This window comes from Vombatus ursinus, unplaced genomic scaffold (genome assembly GCF_900497805.2).
Source record: "Vombatus ursinus unplaced genomic scaffold, bare-nosed wombat genome assembly UNPS02014820.1, whole genome shotgun sequence".
In the NCBI taxonomy this organism is placed as follows: domain Eukaryota; kingdom Metazoa; phylum Chordata; class Mammalia; order Diprotodontia; family Vombatidae; genus Vombatus; species Vombatus ursinus.
In genome coordinates this window covers 3,330,678-3,350,563 of record NW_020954598.1, presented here as the reverse complement: position 1 = coordinate 3,350,563, position 19,886 = coordinate 3,330,678, and the positions used below count along the sequence as shown (strand labels likewise).

Here is a 19,886-nt window from a genome sequence, read left to right as displayed (position 1 = left end):
TTTTTTTTTTTTTTTTTTTTTTTTTTTTGCTTCAACTGAAGCATATTGTATTCTGCTCCAGCCCTTTATGTCAACTCTATGTGTGTCTTTCTGCTTCAGGTGTGTCTCTTGTAAACAACATATTGTTGGCTTCTGGTTTCTAATTTGTTCTGCTATCTACTTCCATTTTGTGGGTGAGCTCATCCCATTCACAGTTACGATTACTGTGTATTTCCCTCCATCCCACTTCTCTCTCCTCTTGTCTCCTCTCTCACCCCAACTCCTTCCCATAAGTTTGTTTTGCTTCTAACCGCTGCCTCCCTTAATCTTTCCTTCCCTTTATCATCTCTCCCCCTCTTCCCTATTGGGTAAGTTATACCTCTGTACCCAACAGAGAGAGAGAGAGTGTGAGTGTGTGTGTGTGTGCGTGTGTGTGTGTGTGTGTGTGTGTGTGTGTGTGTGTTGAACCAGTTCCAATGAGAATGAAGTTGAAGCATTGCCTGCTACCCTTCCCCACCTCATTTTCCCCTTCATTGTAAAAGGGCTTCCTTATGTGCCTGTTTTATGTGAGAAAAATTTTCCCTTCCTCCTCCAAGTGCATCTCTCTTTCTCACCTCTTCGTTTTTTTTAGAGATCATTCCAACATAGTCAACTCATTCATACCCTTTACCTTTGTAAATTTCTAAATTCCTGCCCTAATAATGATAAAATTCTTAGGAGTTACAAGTATCATCTTCCCATATAAGAATGTAAGCAGTTTAAATTTATTGAGTTCCATATTATTATTCTTTCATGATTGCCTTTTTATGTTTCTCTTGAGTTTTCCATTTGTCAAAATTGCTATTTAGCTTTCTTTTCATCAGTGATGTTGGAAGTCCTCTATTAAATATCCATTCCCCCCTTCCCCCGAAGTATTATGTTCTTCTGCTGGTTAGGTTATATTTGGTTGTAATCCTAGCTCCTTTGCTTTCCAGAATATCATATTCTAAGCCCTCCAGTCCTTTAATATGGAAGCTGCTAAATCTTATGTGAGCCTGTCTGTGGTTCCACTATACTTGAATTATGTCTTTCTTGCTGCTTGAAGTATTTTCTCTTTGATCTGAGAGCTCTGGAATCTGGCTGTAACATTCCTGGAGTTTCATTCTGGGACTTATTCAGGAGATGATTGGTGGATTCTTTCCATTTCTATTTTACCCTCTGGGTCTAAGTTATCAGGGCACTTTTCCTAGATAATTTCTTGAAAGATGATGTCTAGACTTTTTCTTTGGTCATGGCTCTCAGGTGGTCCAATAATTCTTAAATTATCTCTTCTGGGTCTGTTTCCCAGGTCAGTTGTTTTTCTGATGGGATATTAAACATTTTCTTCTATTTTTTCATTCTTCTGATTTTGCTTTCTTTTTTAATGATGTCTCATGGAGTTATTAGTTTCCACCTGCCCAATTTTAATTTTTAAGAAATTATTTTCTTCAGTGAGATTTTTTTATCTCTTCTTCCATTTGGCCAATATTACTTTTTAAGGAAATCTTTTCCTCAGTGAATTTTTGTGCTTCTTTCCCCATTTGACCTATTCTGATTTTTAAAGAACTTTTTTTTTTTGTAGCTGTTTTCACATTATTGTGCTTGTCTGAGTTTATATCTTGGTTGTCCCTGCTACCCTGGTAACTTTTTATAGTCTAGTTCCTTTTTTGTTGTTTGCTCATTTTTCCAGCCTATTTCTGGACCTGAAACTTTATGTTAAAGTTGGGTTCTGTTTACCTGGGGAAAGAGGGGTACTGTCCCAAGCTTCAGGCTTTTTTTTGTGCTTCTGTTTTCAGAGCTAGTTCTGAGAGTCTAGAAGTTTTGGTGCTTCCAAGGTGGTGAGAACCTGGGAAGAGGTATGGTCACTGTTCTCCTGGTCCCCTGCAGCCACAAGTGTTGGCTCTCCAATTTGCTTTGGTACTGTGACCAGGGCCTCTGCTACCTTTTGACCAAACACCAGCGCTGTTCTCCCTGGAACTGTGACCCAGAACTGTGTATGGGCAAAAGAGTTGCCAATCAGCACCAGCTATACCCAGTACCAACAAAGGATCCCCTGTGATCTCTTTCTAACTAGTTATCTGTCCCCCTTACTATCTCTGAGCTGAGAGCTCTTGCAGCTGTCGTTGCCCCAGCCACTATTGCAACATGTACGGGCTCCCCTAGCCCTCTGCTCTACTATTACAGACTTCTGCTGACCTCTTAAGTTTTCCTAGGCCAGAAAAATTTTACCTTGACTTTGTTGAGTGCCAATCCAAAATCTGAGGCATTACTTTAAAGTTGTTTGGAAAGGAATAATGGAAGTGGTCAGCTGGATGACTGCCCCTAATCCGCCATCTTGGCTCTTCCTTCTTTGAGTTTCTTTTTCAGTAATATCTCTTGCATCTAGCCCTTCCCCTCAGCCCTCACTGCAGTGACATTGTTTCAGTCCTTGCTTCTCTTGTCTAGATTCTAGATTCTTATAACAACCTCCCAATCCGCCTTCCTACCTAGTCTGTCACCCCTCCATGTCGTCTTCTCCTACCTGAATGATGTAACATCTCATTATTTCACTTCTCCTCTCAAAAATCCTCAAACACTCCTCATTGCCCATAAAATATATATGCCTTAATCTAGTATTCAAGGCCCTTCACATTCTTAACTCCAACTTCCCTATCCTGCTTTATTATCTCACTACTACTCTTCATGTATCCTGCATTTAGTCAAACTAAGCTACTCTATATCCTCTTCTTGTCTAGCCATTTTCTGTCTCCATGCTTTATTCTTACCCTCCTCTATGCCTGGAATGACTCTATACTCCTCTTTCCCTTCAACACAACTCAGATGTCATCCTCCCAGTTAAAAGTAATTTCTTTTCCTCCTCAGATTTCTCATAGTGCTTTGCTTAGATCACTCTTCTCTATCTCCTTCCTTGTATCAGTTATTTTTGTACTTGGCCCCCATGCCCGTCCAATTGGATTGTAAGCTGTGAGAGAAAGGCCTGTATCTTAATTATCTTTGTATACCCAGTGCCTCACATCATGCTGTGTGCATGTTAGGCACATAATGTACATTAAGTGGAATTGAAAATTATATGGAACATTGGTCATTCCACCCAGGAGAATGCCCTGGGACTTAGGAAAGTATATTTACTAATATAGACCCTGTGGTAGTAGCTGAGAATTTAAGAAGAGCAGGGGATCGACTGAGGGCCTCACATAGGGAGCTGATTCATAGGTTCATATTTTGGGGTAATTTTTTTAGACCTAGAAGACACCCAAGAGATGCTGTGATCCTGCATCCTCATTTTAGAGATAAGGAATGGAGGCTTGGTGAACTTAGGAGATATCAAAGTTGACATTAAGCTTGTGATGGAGCCAGGAGAGATGACTTATGACCTGTTCTCCTGGCTCCCAAATCATTGGGTTTTGTGGGTGTTTTTTTTATGGTTGTTATTGTTTTTGGGGTTTTTTTGCCCACTTTTCAGTAAACAAAAGCTGTTTCTTACATAAGCAAACAAGCATATATTAAGTGTCTGCCACTAAACCAGAGCCTACTTTCTCTCTATCCCAGGAAGGTACTTAGATGCCTTAAGAAGTTTTATAACTGTTCATCTCTGATATCCCATGTCAGTCACAAAGGAGCTAGAAAGCTCAGTACCAACCCTTGAGTGTGTCCATGAAGATGTAGAAGGAAGAGGAAAGATGATTGACTTGACCACGTCCCCAACTAGACTATCAAGTGATAACATTGATTTAACAAGTATTTCTCAAGTGGCTACTATACCTGGAGCACTTACTCCACAGTTGTCAGGGGGAGAGAGAGTTTCAAGAAGACACCCCCTGCCCTCACGGATGGCATGTGAACATGGAAGCAGGGACCACCGGCCTCATGGCCGGTGGAGAGCCAGAGATTGCTGTCATTGGAAAGGGGTGTTATTGCACAGAGCGAAAAATTTCCATGGAAATAATAATTATATATGATATATAAGATATATAATGTATATTATAAATGTCTTAAATAGTAAGAAAGTTTTTCTGTAAAAAAATATAGCCAGTAGAGTGCATTTGTGTGACAGTTGAATAGTGAATAGTGTTTGTTGGTTGGTTTATCACAGCCTCAGCCCCTGGCTCAGCCAGCTCCAATACAGCAAGTTCTTGCCAGTCAGCCCGTGTGTCCACACCAGCCAGCACCTCATCACTTGTCTCAGTACCCAGCTCCACCTTCACAGGTGGCTGCTGCCAGTCAGCTGCAGCCCCTGCAGATGCCACAGGTGCCGCTACAGCCGCTTCCTCAAGTGCCACCTGCCCAGGTAAACTGTGATCTCCTAACCTCGGTGGGGGTGGAGGGGTACAGGGGGAAGAAAGGGGAACAAGTGAATGGGTTGCTCTTTGAGGTGCATCTGTTGCCCAAAAAGAGAGGACTAGACTTATTGAGCGAGCTTAATTTGAAATGCGGTTCACATTACTGATTTTGCACAGTTTACAAGAATGCATGTCAACTTTTGAGTGGTCATACTGATAATAATGATGATAATAATAATAATTAATAATAATAATAATAATAGTAAGAGCTAATATCAACATAGTGCTTTCAGGACAACAAACCATTTTCTCATTTGACCCTGACCATAGCTCTGTGGTAGATGATATCATGATGCCCATTTTTATTTATTTTAAAAAAACTTTTCCATTTAATAATATTTTCTTTTTTCCAATTACATGTAAAGATAGTTTTCAACATTCACTTTTATAAGGTTTTGAGTTCCAAATCTTTCTGTCCTCCCCAAGGTAGCATGCTATCTGTGTAGGCTAGACATGTACAGTCATATTGAGCATATTTCCACATTAGTCATGTTGTGAAAGAAGAATCAGAACAAAAGAGGAAAACCACAAGAAAGAAAAAACAAAAAAGAGAAAATAGTATGCTTCAATATGCATTCAGACTCCATAGTTCTTTATCTGGAAGTGGATAGCATTTTCCATCATGAGACTTTTGGAATTGTCTTAGATCATTGTATTGCTGAGAAGAGCTAAGTCTATCAGAGCTGGTCATGTGATACCTATTTGACAGATTAGTAAACTGAGACTCAGAAATTAAGTGACTTGTTCCATCATCCATAAATGTCCTAAATGTGATTAATCTTGGGTCTTTCTTAGTTTCAAGTCCAGGCCTCCATACCACATTACAAAGGCCTGTTTGGATGTACCCCAACACTTAATAAAAATAGCTTAGTGCCTTACATTTTCCCTAATACTGCAACCTAAATTAATTTTGTGGCTGTCAGTCAGCTTCTGTAATTTTTATGTTAATGTTACCACCTATTTTCCCCTTTTCCTTTCCCCAAAGTTACATGTGCAAGTCTCCTTCCTTTCTACCTCATTTCCATTCCCTTCCCCTGTGTTCGGTTCAACAAGGTGTATTTTGCTCCGCTGGCTCTTAAGTGCTAGCCAGATACTGATTTGACCCTTTTCCCTCATCAGAGACTACCTGTGCATGTAATATGCCTTTCTGGTCCTGATTCTTAACTATTTTCTACGTGCTTAAGAAGCAGGTGCTAGTGTTAGAGATGCTGGAAACCAGGATAGCTCATTGCTCTATTTTCTGTTTCAAAGCAGAGATCAAGAGACCACTGGTGTGACAGTACGTACCAGCTCATTTCACTTCCTATTAGAGATGCGTCCTCTGCCAAGGTCCGCTTAGGCTCCTCTTCCCTGAAACCACAATATCCTTCCACACACACACACACACACACACACACACACACACACAAATGAACTTTGTCATGTGATGAGAGACTTGGTTTATGTGATGTGGAAGACAGAGAGCAACCCATGAAACAAAGGAAATTCATACTGGACACAGTAGAGCCACTGTAGCATTTGCCTACATCCAATATTTATAATACAGAAATCTCAAGCCTTCAAATGTAAAATATAAAACTTAGTAGACTCCCAGTGGCATGAAAGGAACATGGCTCATTATATCATTAGCACTAAATAAAAAATAAATATCCAGTTTCCTCTATGAAAAAGAAATTATGCACAAATTTTAGATGGGATATTTAACAATTTTCTAATTAGTAGCTATGTAGCAGAGTGTCAGGCCTGGAGTTAGGAAGATCTGAGTTCGAATATGGCCTCAAGCATTTACCAACTATATAACCCTGGGCAAGTCACTTTACCCTATTTGCCTCAGTTTCCTCATTTGTAAAATGAGTTGGAGAAGGAAATGACAAACCACTCCTATATCTTTGCTAAGAAAACCTCAAATAGGGTCACGAAGAGTCCAACATGACTAAACGCTAAACAGCAAGCACACATTTTAACTCAGTATTTGCTAGTTGGTAATAGTTTGTTCCAGAAGGTCCATTGTGATGAAAATGATTTTTCTTTCTAATGCATTGTTCTGATTGATCCTTGAGCGTGCATCCTTTCAACTTTGCAAAAGAGGTAAGACACTAGATCCACCAGTTTTCTTCCAGTAGTATTGAGGTACACATCAAAGTGAACAGGCATTCCCTAGATTTGTGGGCATAAAATAGAAAATTAGCTTACATGTAATTTCTTCTGGCACATTCCTTACTCTTCTGTCAAAATATACATGTTTATTGGTACCCCTTTCCCCATTTATCCCCACTGATGGTTGTCTTCTCTACCCTACAATGTCCCCTCTCCCTTGCCATCAGATATGAAGAAAAGGGAAACTCATCTATCATGTTGTATGGGTCTCATAAAAAGAATTATAAGAAAACATGAAGAATTAAATCTATCAACATTTATTTTGTTGTTGAGTCGTTTGTCATGACTGACTCTTAGTGACCCCATTTGTGATTTACTTGGCAAAGTTACTGAAGAGTTTTGCCATTTCCTTCTCCAGCTCATTTTACAGATGAGGAAACTGAGGCAAATAAGGGTGCCCAGGGTCAAACAGCTAGTAAGTGTCTGAGTCTGGATTTTAACTTGCCAAGATGAGTCTTCTTGACTCCAGGCCCCCTAGCTTCCCTAAACATTTATTAAGCTCCTAGGCCAGGGGTGGGGAACCTGTGACCTTCTAGGTCCTTGGGTGGGGCCTTTTGACTGAGACCAAGTTTTACAGAACAAATCCTATTATTAAGGGGATCTATTCTGTGTGGCTTGGATTCACAGGACCCTCTAGGTCCTTAAGTGTGGCCTTTTGACTGAGACCAAGTTTTACAGAACAAATCCTTTTATTAAGGGGATCTGTTCTGTGAAGCTTGGATTCAGTCAAAAGGCCATACTTGAGGACCTAGAAGGCCGCATGCAGCCTCGAGGCTACAGGTTCCCCAGCCCTGTCCTAGTATGTGCCCACAAGCACTGCTGTAGCTATTGTTGATACAAATACAAAAACAATCCGTGCTCTCTCTGGAGAGATAGAATATGTTCACAGATAAATAATAAAGGATGTATGTAAAATATATAGTCCTCAGGGCAGGAAGGGGGGAATTAACTGTAGGACTCAGGATAGACCTCTTGAAGGAGATGGCATTTTCAGCTGGTCTTTGATCGGAGGTAGGGATTCAGTAAGAAGGCTTGGAGGGATTGAACATTGCTGAGGAGGGAGTATTTAAAAAAACAAACAAACGCACACAGACCCTATTTGGTTACTGTTACGCTCTTAACAGTTTGCCATAGGTCCTGAACTAGTGCTTTGCTGTTCATAAGGCTTAGAGAGTTTGGTTCTGAAGTATCTGAGTTACTAATATATTTTTTGATTTTTTTTTTTTTTTTTTTTTTTTGGATTAGGCAGTTGGGGTTAAGTAACTTGCCCAGGGTCACAAAGCTACTAAGTGTCAAGTGTTTGGTCTGAGGTCAGGTCCTCCTGATTCCAAGGCTGGTGCTCTATCCACTGCACCACCTAGCTGCCCCTTGAATTTTTTGAAATAAAATTTTAAAAAATATTTGTTGATATATTTGCTTTAGCCCTTGCAGCTGTGCACAGTGGTGCCTGTTATTCATTGACATAAATTCTTTTCAAGGTGGCCTTGTTTTTTCTCCTAAAGAGAAAAATCATAGAAAATCAACTTTAATTTTTCTTAGAATAAATTGTTCCAAGACCCTCGAATTCAAGTCTTCAATTTACAGACATTGTTAAATGTTTGTTCTCCCATTCCTACTTGGTTTAAAAGGTTAAAAATCAGATTGAGACAAATTGATTTCTCTGTGAGCTCTGTTAGAATATTTGTGACCTTCTGTTCAGCTAAGGCATGAAAAGACTGGTCAGTTTTGGATTTGGTTTCAGCTCCCTGTCATTCATACACCAGTGTGGGGCCAGTGTTTGCAATGCAAACACAGCCAGTAAGGAGTTTTCAAAGAAATATTTTCACTGGAAGGAAAATCCTGCACCACCACCATTACCACCCTCACCCCGCCAAAACTGATTTTTTTTTTTAAGCTTCAATTTTGGTGGAATTAAGTAACTTAAGTATACACTGACTCTGTTGAGCTTAGGATTGGTTGTTTTCAAATAAGAGCTATTTAAAGTATTAAATGCTAGCCTAAGGAAGAAGCTAACAATTTACATTAATGAAAATTCTTTTCCTGCTTTTGGAGTTACCAGTTCCTTTCTTGTCATTTATTTCTTCGGGAACATTCACCTGCAAATTAGCAACATAAACTAGGCTGCCTCTTCTTTGTTGCACTTTATGAGAGCACTTTAATTCCATAATCAAGAACTGACATTGATCAGAATTTTCCTGTGTAACAGCTGAATTTAGATAATTTTTTTATACCTTCTGGCTTTTTTTTTTTTAAGTAAACTTGGCCCTTCTGTTTGAATTACATTTTTTTTTTCACTATTTTTCCCTACTGCTACCATGAAAAATGATCCCTGGAGTAAAATTTTGCTTCTCCTTTTTGCATCAAGATTGTAGCCAGCATCTTGGGGTCAACTTTTTTGTTTTTTCACTGCTTTTTTGTGAGGGGGCAGGGTGGATAATGGGAGGGAGGAGGAAACTTGATTTCGTCCATGTTGGAAATTCCCTTCACAGATACACTTATAGATATATGTATAGATATATATGTACATATATATATATAGATATCTATATCTATTATAGCCTTAGTTCAGGGGTGGGGAACTTGCAGCCTAGATGTCACATGTGGCCTTCTAGGTCCTTGGGTATGGCCTTTTGACTGAATCCAAATTTTACAGATCGAATCCTTTCATAAAGGGACTTGTCAAAGGCCCGCCCTTGAAGACCTAGAGGGCCACCTGTGGCCTTGAGGCTGCAGGTTCCCCACCCCTGCCTTAGTTACTTGGGGCATTAAGAAGTTAAATGACTTACCCAGAGTCACATGGTATGTCAGAAGCAAGACTTGAATCCAGGTCATTTAGTTGCCATTCTTTCTTGCACATCAAGATTCTAGTTTATGGAAATCCTATAAAACTATTTAGGTAAACAAATGATGAATGCATCCATAATCAGTATAGGATAAGTGCCTCTTTTTTAATCTTACTCCAAGCCCTCATCATGGCACTAAGTTGACCACAGTTTCTCAACGACATTGATAGTAGAGTAAAGGCTTTGGTACATGCCTGGTAATCGACCTTGTCTCATCCAAGAGCTAGCCTTGGCTAAATTCAGAAAGGCTCATCACCAGGTTGGCCTCTGGGTGATGATTTTTTTTTCGGCCCTTGCAACTCTCAAAGACCATAAACCAAGTCCTAGAGGGGTTGTGATCTGCGTTAGTGGGGTTCAATACCCACACTGACAACATTGTGGACTGTCAAAGCATCAAAGTAGGTATTAAGTTTGGGAAGCTACTGAGGCTTTGTGTATAGCATCAGTGAGAACTCCTGCAATTGATCTGATGTTATATCTTTTTCAGATTCCTCAGTTTCCTGTCATTCCTCCAATCACCCCTCTGGCAGGAATTGACAACCTTCCTCCAAACCTCTCTGATTTACCTGCTGCGAATGTGCCCCCTATTCCTGCTCCTTCTCAGTATTTTTCTCCAGCTGTGATTCTGCCAAGCCTTTCCATAAACCCTGTCGCCCCTCTGCCGGCTACCCCCACCCTCCCCGTACAGGCTGTAAAACTCCCGCACACTTCTGTGGCGCCGTTGGTCATGCCCTGCCAACCAATAGTGCCAAATATGTCCGCCACAACAATACCTTTGCTGGCCGTGGCACCACAAGGCGTTACCGCTTTGCCCATCCATCAGGCTGTTACCCAGCTCCCCCCACAACCGCTATACCAGGCTGCTTTCCAGCCAATTATTCAGAGTGAAGTCCCCCCCTCTCCCCATCACACTCAGAATTTACAGGGGGTCTCTCAGCAGCAGCAGCAGCAGCAGCAGCCGCCACCACCCCAGCCACAGCTGCCTCCACTTCCTCAGTCCCTCCAGCCAAGCATAATTCATCCTTCAGAACAGGCTATTCCAGCTTCTGGGGCTGGTAACCAGGTAATCAATTTGATGTATTCTGCTCATTTTGGCATTCAGGAGTTCACTGTTAAGAGATTCTTGGAATCAGGAATACATCTATGTTGTCAATTAGAAATATTTCTCACTTATGCAGAAGCAGCTTACTCTCCTAGTCTTTTCTTCCATGTGACTTTCTCACCAGAGTGAAAGCCAGGGAAAGGAAGAATGCAGGTAGTTTTTTGTTTTTTGTTTTTGTTTTTTTGGGGGCGGGTTGGGTATGGTAGGAAAAGTCATTGACACCAAAATTAAATTTTTGGATTGTCCTTGCCCCACCTCCCTTCTGTTGCTTTGGATGGTACCGGCTGATGGTGGTCAAAGGTTTATTCAAGCTTGAGTAACTGTTAGTATAATAATAAAGGGAGTTATTGTTTTGTGTTTGGCATCATGGTATTACTGCTCAGTATACACCAGAAGTGTCAGATACACAGTCGCCAGGCCACATGTGGCCCACAATATTCTTGAGAGTGGCCAGAACCAGATTCAAATGTAGTTCCTATCTGATTTCCATGTGTTGATGTATTAATAAAAAGGGAATAATATAAACATGTGTGGTTTTCTAAGTCAGTATACAGCCACAGGAATCCTTGTGTCCAGTTTAGTGACCCTGTGTTTATCTGAATTTGAAACAACTGTTGTACAGGACTCTTGGAAAGTGAGCAAGCACATAGGAAGAGGTACTGTGTTGACTATCTGTCAGAGACAGTATAGCTGGATTTCTTGTTTTGGATGTTAGACTCAAAAACCGCTAATGTCTTTGGATGTTGGAGGTTGGACTCAAAGACTTCTAAGGTCTTTTCCCATTCTGAGTCTGTGATTCTGTAATCATTGGTAGAAATATAAAGCTGAATATAAATATTAAATATAAGTAAAAATTTAAAGTTGTCTTGTTTTTTTTTGTTGTTGTTTTTAAGAAAATTATTATAGGCAACACTTAAATAATGAGAGCTGTCGTATTGTACGTTACTGAAAGGGAGCAGCAATCACATCTTGTTGGAATAGAGAAGTAAGATTCAGTGCTATTCTGCTGATGAGCTTCAATGCCAAGTATATATCTTTTATCTTTTTCTTGGGACTCTCTGTGTGAAGGTTCTATAAACAAATCACACGTCACAGCAGGTCTGTTAAGTTTACACTCTTAGCATCACCTGCTTCAGCTAATGAATATTTGTTGCAGAGCAACTTGCAGAAAACATTTTGGAGAAGTCATTTGCAAGAGGACCCAGTTGTGTAGTGATGCTAGATATTTTTTTAGATCAAGTTACATGCAAAAAAATCCCAACATTTGTAAAATTAGAGTTAGTAGCTAACCCTGTGTTCATACAGTAAACTCCCAGACATAATTTTGAGTACAGCTTTAATCTAATATCTGCAGTTAACAGTTCATAATAGAAAAAAATCTTAAAATCAAAGTAAAAATGTGATGGATGTGTTTATGAGTGAGTCCTACTCCTCAGGGTAGAAGAAGGGAGGAGGTCAGAGGGAGAAAGAAAGAAAATGTAGGTCCTGGTTTCCAACTTTTCCATGTACTCACAGCTTGGTTAATACTCTTCATCTTTCCTCGGCCTCTCTGAATCTACCCTGTTGGATTTTCTGGTGCCTTTTGTCAACCATGTAGTTAGTACTCAGACATTTGTTTTTAGAGAAGACTGTTTGTGTGGTGAGTGCTGTTAGGCACAGGTGATCAAGGTCATTGTGCTTTCATCATTAATATATCTCTGGAGGAATCTAATGTTTCATTAGGAAGGATAATGAGTTCGACTGCATGACCTCTAAGGTCTCCTCCAGCTCGAGCATCCTATGACTCTAGGTCAAAGAAATAACTGAATGAAATCAGAGAAGTAGGTTGGAGCAGAGGGCATTGAAAGAAATTTCCCAGGTCCTCATTTACTTTTACCTTCTGCAGAGATTCTCTCTGTCAGCTAAGCAACTGGATGGAAACCCATCTATCCCCATTTGGTGATAATTTTCACTCAAGCACACAGGAGGGCAAAACTCAAGTCATTGTCTCATCTTTCTGAAGACTGGAGTAGTTTTTAATTTTATCTTCACTCCCTAGTGCCCACATTATGATGTTACTTTCTGAACGGAGGTCTTTCTTGAAACAATCCAGAAATTAAAGGTTTTATGTCCCTGTTGTTGTCTAAATGTTATTTAAATAATCCTAACAGTTCCTTTAAAAAAAAAAAAGAAAAGAAAAGAAAGCCCCTGGGGGGGGGGGGAACAAAACAAAACCTAAACTTCCCAAGATCAACTGACAGGTGGCAAGTATTGATTACTTGATGCTTGTTTGTATATATGTGTGTGCGTACCTTTGTGGCTATGTTGGGTTTTTTTCCCTCTTTTTTAATCAGTGGTGACTTGATCACTGTGCATGGGTTGAAATAATATAATGCATGAATTTGGGGGCAGAAAATGGAATGCTCCAGGATGATCTCAGGTTAGAAACAAGTTCTGAGGATCATTTAAGGAATTTTCCAAGACTGAACTAATTTGTATTGACTGGCATATTGAGCTCTTATCCAGTTTTTCCAAACCATTTAGAAATTAGTAAATCAAATGTAATTCTGACTGCCTTTACATGTCATATACCACCCCCCAAAGGCCGCAAAATAAAATGGTATTCAGTATATAAAGTCTGAGTTTTGATTTATTGTTCAATAAGAAAATTTATTGAAGTTTTCTGACCTATATTATATATATTACACATACACATATATGCACATATGATTATATCACAATTCGCAAATGAACTCAAGCTGGATAATTTTAATTCATTGTGCTGGTATCTTGTGTGTTTGTGTGGGATTGTTTTCCTCCATTATTACTAAAGACTTTAAGTTTGGTTTTTACATCCATGGATTAAATAAAAAAACTCTAATATGCATTGTTGTTCATTATGCCATAGCAAATACTTGTTGGACACCCCCCTCCATATACCGTGGACGTTGCAGCCCAGGTCCCTGTTGTACCAGTTCGGGCATCAGCAGTCCTGTCTCCACCTCTGCAGTTCCAGCCTGAAATAATACCTCCCATCATTGCTACAGAGCATCTTCCTCAGATTTCTGGTACCCTGGCTACCACGACTGTGTCAGTTGATCATAGTTTGCCTGTTCAGACAACTGGCCTCTTGCCTCAGCTAAACCCACCCCTCTCCTTAGGACATTCAGTTTCCATTCCACATCCTACTATCCAGCTGACAGCAGAACCACCTCAAGAGGTATAATATATTTGCTCTAAATGTCTTATCAATTATACAGGTCTTTAGATCAACCTTCCTTAAGTTATAGCTCAAAAATTTACAAAGAGAAAAATTATTTTTAAATTGATCCAAACCATTAAACTGTTAAGTTTAACCATGATGATTTGTAGTCATGGTTCTTTTTAAGTAGAAGTCAGAGGTGCATGGCTAGCAATTTGTGACACTAATTACTTGCTTTAGGCATATTTTCTAGGGTAGTCAAATGGATTTAATGTTCTTTCCACTTCCCTTCTTAGTTCACACTGTAGCTGAGTTCCCATTACAGTGTAGTGGCTTCAGCATTTTTCCCTGCTCCCTGTGCTATGTGGATAGAGAAAATTTCCCTTCATGGCAGTTGGGAGGACGCATGATAAAACTCACTGTTAGCTCATTATGTTCCTTTTTAGGTGCGAGAGGGAGACTGTATTTTTGCATAGAGAAAAGGAAAGATTTGTTTTCAGCCACTTAATGTATTCTAGCAACTTTTAGAAAATCCGCTTGATTCTAAGTACATGATAGTAAAAAGCTTCTTAGAAACCTGTATCTATTTTGTTATTAGGTCATTTCTGAATCCTGTTTCCATGTTGCAATTTGTGTGGAACTTGCATTAGCTAAACTAAATCAGGCTATGTTTAGAGTACGTCCATGTACAAAATCCTATGAAGAATTAGGGAACCTTTTATTTACCAGTGACTTCACAGTAATCAAAATTTGTGGGTCTGCTCAGCTTTCTCCTTTTCATTCCTCGTTTTGTTTCAGGAGCAGACAGTCCAGGAGAAACAACCAACTCTCCTACAGAGCTGTGAAAGGTAATTCTGCCTAAAACTCAAAAGGATTCCAAGCCAGGTGCCAGCGGCATTTTCATCAGGGACTCCCCATAGCCTCAGATTCTTCTTCACCCTGTAACCTAAAACTGTGGTTACACTGGCCTGCATATAGATTTACACTTGTCCCATTCACGAAATGGTGAACTATTCCTTTGTCTAGAATGGTTAAATAAATGCCCCTCATCTCTCTCTGAATGATAAAAAATAATATATGTGTGCATATGTGTTTACATGTATATGTATATTTACATTTATGCTCATAGATGCATGTATACCATGCACACTCATATATACATACATATACTTAAATTATGTTATCTTTATGTACATAATTTATCCTATTTGAGAAAGGTATGTGAGGATAGATAGACAGACAGACAGACAGACACAGATAGATATTCCTTTATGTTTTAAGCTGTATTGTCAGGTTATATTCTAGGATAAGGTTCATAAATTTCTTTAACCTTATGTTTTCCTTTCCTTAGATTTTGTTTTGACCTTACTGGGTTCTTTTCTGACTTGATTCATAACATTTTGGAGTTAGAATGGTAGATGATCTGAGTTTAAATTCAGTAAATATCTCATTCTAATCAAGTCTGTGTATCTTCCCCCATCCCAATAAAAGACCAAAAGAGTCTTTCGTATTTGCATTCCCAGTACCTAGTGCAGCAAATTGAGCAAGGGAGGCACTTAATGGATGCTTGCTGTAACCGATTGAATCTAGTCCAGATTCCTGAATTTGCTTAAAAAAAAAAATGACACTCCCAAGGTCACAGATCTAGTTCATGGCAGAGACAGACTTAAAATGTAGGGTTTATGCCTCTCCATTCAGTGTTATTTTTGCCACACTACCCTACACTACTCCTCCTCTTCTCTCCAAATCATTGTAATATTTCATCTTTCAGTGGAGAAACTGGAAACTAGAGGCTTAGAGCATGAAACCCTTCAAAGTTCTTATATGATTTGGTATTGTTAGGTGTTTTGGGGGAACACCCTTTACTGGTTTTAGGTAAAAGGTCAAAATTAACATCTTTTCCTATAACATACCCCTTAGTATCTCTAGTAGAGATAAGCACTGACCTGAATGGATCAATGCTTTGATTCTGTCAATCATTATGTTGTTCTCTTTATATCCATTATTTATCCTAGTTGATAAAGCCACTGGTCTGATTCTTAAAATTAGGAATTTTCCCTACTTGGTCTTCAGTTTAGATGAGCAGACACCATATTTATACTAGGACTGTGAAGGTCATGATATATAAAGATCAGATGAAGGAACTAGACATGGTTGACTGCTGATGAAATTTAGGAGATAGTGTAAGTTGTATTGACATGTTTGAAAGAATATCTAATAGAAGAGAGAATAGACTTAATTCTTCTTGGCTGTAGTGGGTATTATTAAGAGTATTTGTGGAAGTTGAAAGAGAGAACTTTAGATTTGATGTGAGAAGACCTTCTTAATGATTAGTTATCCAAAAGTGCAATGGGTGCTCTTTGAGGAAAGATCGAATGACCACTTGAATATGCTATAAAGGCAAATCTTTTCCAGATTGATATCTACTTGTGAATTCTGTGGTTTATGTAATGCACTAAAAATTGATGTCTTGTTTGAGCTAATAAAAAGAAATGAAATGATCTTAAAAAGAACTATGGGGGACTCCCCCTATGCCCACAGTGAAAAGCTTTTGCACCGAAGGGTCTAGTCTTTTTTTTTTTATTATTCTTGCATTTTATTCAACAAATATTTATTAAACCTGTGTTGTGTGGAGTATATAAAATCAGGTGCTGGATTAGTTAGCAGGTTTATAACAGTCCATTTATTCATGGAAGTTACAGGCTCATGGGGGAAAGGCATGGATACTCATGATTATAATTGACAATTTTCGTGATAAGTGTATAAGAGACAGTATCATTTGAAAGTACTATTTGAACAGACTCCACTTTAGCTTAGCACAGTTGGGCATTTGTCTTTCATTAACATTCAACAAATTGGGATCAGAGAATTTTTGAAATTAAAAACACTCAAATCTTAGGCGCCATCTTGTCTTGATCTAGGTTCATATTTTGCCTTTGATGATTATTACCTGTATGATCTTGGGCAAGTCTCATTAGTCTGCCGAGGTCTGTTTCCTCATCTTTAAAATGAGGAACCTGAACTAGATGGCCCCTGAGGTCCTGTCTCACTCCTAGTCTGTGGTCCTAGGTTCAAAGCATGATGATTTTTCAGGTTAAAATATTGTAGTATTGTGTTGTTTTAAAAAATCTTGCTCCTGAAAGCCTAGCTGCCTTTTTAAAGCTTGAATATGGTGTTTGGCTTTGTTTTTTGTCCGTCCCGGCCCCCCATAAATATTCGTGATATTGACAAAGCTATGGAGGATCTGATGTGGCTTCAGGAAAAGAAATGAGCGATAGCTGTGAAGGTGCATTTGGAAGTGGGAAGCAGGAAGGAAAATCTTCAAAGAAGCATCATAGGAAATCCACCCGCACTCGTTCACGCCAAGAAAAAGCCAACAAATCAAAACTAACTATCCTTAATGTGAGTAAGGGGGGGTGTGTATCCTTAATGTGTTTATGTACAGTGGGTTTAACCTGCTTAGGTGACTGATGAACATCTCTTTTCTAGGTATGTAACACTGGAGATAAAATGGTAGAGTGCCAATTGGAAACACACAATCACAAAATGGTAACTTTTAAGTTTGACCTAGATGGGGATGCCCCAGAAGAAATTGCTACTTATATGGTAAGACTTGGCTTTCAGATTTCCTATGGTAAATCAAAAAATCTTGCACTGACTTGTATTATAGCTTTCCCTTAATGTAAGGATTTTTAAACTGGAAGTGTGAACTTTTTTTAAAAACAGTTTTGTAAGTTTTTATAACTTATTTTAATATTTTATTTTGTTATTAATATTTTATAACTTGTTTTTTATATTTTATAACTTTTTATAATTTTTCAACATAATTGGTTTTCTTTGTAATTCTACCTTTTGATTTTATACATTTAAAAACATTTTGAGAAGGGAGTCTAGGCTTCCCCAGACCAACAAAGTAAGGTTTATGATACAAAAAAAAGTTTAAAAAAAAATTTTTTTAATCTGCTTTGGGGCAATGAAAAAAATATAACAATATTGATAATAATTTAACATTTATATAACAGAATAGGGTTTGCAAAGCATTTTACAAATATTATCTGATTTTATCATGAAGAAATGTCTTTACTTTGTCCTTCAGGCTGTGGAGTCTTTAGGGAGCTTTTTGGGAAGAATTAAAGATAGAAGGGCCTACCTAGCGCTATTCCCATTTGCCTTCTCTGACTACTGGCTTTAGATCTCTTTGGTCCACATGAATGGGAAAGAGTGATTTGCAGTTGGTCCTTTATCCAACCTAACCCTGCTCACATACCTTTGGTCATAAATGCTGTATCAAATGTTTTAACCTCCTTTAGATTCTTGAATAATTGGGTTTTCTGATTAAGTGAATATGTTGGCTAATTTTAAAACTTTGTTTCAACCAAATTGTTAAAAATCATTTAAAAACATCACTGTAGTTTTATTATTTTGCTTTATTGAGTTTGGTATAGAGAATATATTTGGAACTTTTCTTTGATTAAGGAGTTTTCTGAGTTGTGGGATCACAGCATTAATTTACATTTTACAGGCCTGTTGATGAAGGTATAAGATGAGACTGAATGTATATTGACCCCTGATTATACTCTGCGTAGTTTGGGGTGAGGGGAAAGATCAAAGGTCTGATCACATTTTGTCTCAAGAAGAAAAAAAGAGTAACAAATATCAAATGAAGAGTGGATTCTAGTTAATTTGATAATTGTGGTTTTAATATATTGGGAAATTAATTAAAACTTACAGAGAATTTCACTTTATCATGGATTAACCTATATTGTGGATCTAGTAAAGTGACCCACATGTAGGCATGTTCAACTCGTCTTTCCTATAGAAGAGAACATTATAATGTGGATGTTACCCTTGTCTCCTGAGATCAGCACCATATCTAGAGTAATCATAACATAAAATACAGTATTATTTGAGAAATCATATTTCAAATTGCTTGAAGTTAAAAAATACGTGAGAGGCATTCCTAGGGTGCTTTACCAGCAAGTCTCTCTGCTAGAAAAAAAAAATTGAGCACATATGAGGATCTATTTCATTAAAGTTCAGCTTTCCTAGAGAATGGAAAGGTTTTCTTAGCATGATGCAATAAATGGTCTAGGAAAGAGGTTAGGATGAAAAAATATTCCAAGAAGGGAGAGAGATATTTGGATCGTTGTCAGGAAGTTGGGGAATTGATGAATGTGTTTCTGTGTGAGAGGAGATAGGAAAGAGGCTCAGAGTTATTTAATGGATATCGTGCTCATGAAGGATAATTATAGATCTTCTGATGAAACAACATCTAGTAATGCTTGGATTATTAGCAACTAATAATTGCTTATCCCTAGCCCCAGGAAAGAGAACTGCATTGTGAAGGTTGTTTTCTCCTTACCAAGGGCTACCAAGATGCCCATGTGTAAAATTAGACATGGCTATACTGGGCTGTCACTCTGGGGCATGTGCCTGCTGTGATACCACCTGAAACTTAGTTCTGTTGATTTGTAAGGGTAGAAAAACAGTCAGAAGAAATCTGGAACATAACTGTAGTGACTTGGAAGGTCACAGGTGGTGTTTTTATACCTTTGTTCAATTGAAGATTATGATGTAGGGGAAAAAAAAGTATGATATAGAAAAGAGAATGCAGGAAACAGAGCTAGGTACAGAGATTATGAGAATTAGCTCCTGACAAGTCATTAAATGTCCCATTAAGATGGAAAAGGTTGTATTTGGCAAAAAAAAAAAAATCTATTGACTTGACCAAGAGGCTCTGAATTATACTTTGAGGAGATATAGAAAAATTTCCAGCTAAAACTATAAAATTTGTTATAGTAAGTATGATTTAAGAAGACCATTAGTGAGGGGGCAAAAAAAAAAGCCATTTTCTCAGCTGAAAGCATATGAAAGCATAAGATTTTCCAAACTCAGATAGCTGTATACTACAAGGATATGGAAGCATCTGTAGGACTTAGTGGGATCTGACTGATGACTTAATGGATTATCAAGCTGGAGAGAGATACTTACCTGCATCCTCCAAGACTCTTTTTGGCATTGTTCTTTCATATTTTTTTGGTGATTTGGAAGAAGACAAAAAGGCGTATCTAACAAATTTGTAACTGACCCAGAGCTGGACGAGATATCTAATATATGGACTGACGAAACCAAGATTTGAAACTTGAGTGTCTGCCTATCCCAAACCTAACAGGAATAATGATCAAGTCTGCACTTAATTATGGAATCAATTACACCAAACTTGGCTTGATAATAGTTTGAATGAAAGAAATATCTGGGGTTTTAGT

The 19,886-nt window shown here is 38.4% G+C and overlaps 1 protein-coding gene across 12 annotated transcripts in view; it reads left to right on the top strand.

Annotated features, from left to right (window-relative positions):
* The window catches only part of WNK2 (WNK lysine deficient protein kinase 2), a 231,050-nt gene that overhangs the window by 158,184 nt on the left and 52,980 nt on the right, over positions 1–19,886 (top strand). For 10 of the 12 annotated variants that reach the window (XM_027836981.1, XM_027836983.1, XM_027836982.1 and 7 more), the window contains exons 11-16: positions 4,091–4,285; positions 9,825–10,400; positions 13,327–13,638; positions 14,419–14,468; positions 16,854–17,022; positions 17,110–17,226. In XM_027836981.1, coding sequence (XP_027692782.1) covers positions 4,091–4,285; positions 9,825–10,400; positions 13,327–13,638; positions 14,419–14,468; positions 16,854–17,022; positions 17,110–17,226 — 1,419 coding nt within the window. The remainder of the gene's footprint in view (positions 1–4,090; positions 4,286–9,824; positions 10,401–13,326; positions 13,639–14,418; positions 14,469–16,853; positions 17,023–17,109; positions 17,227–19,886) is intronic. The other 2 variants (XM_027836986.1, XM_027836987.1) reach the window with 2 other exon arrangements.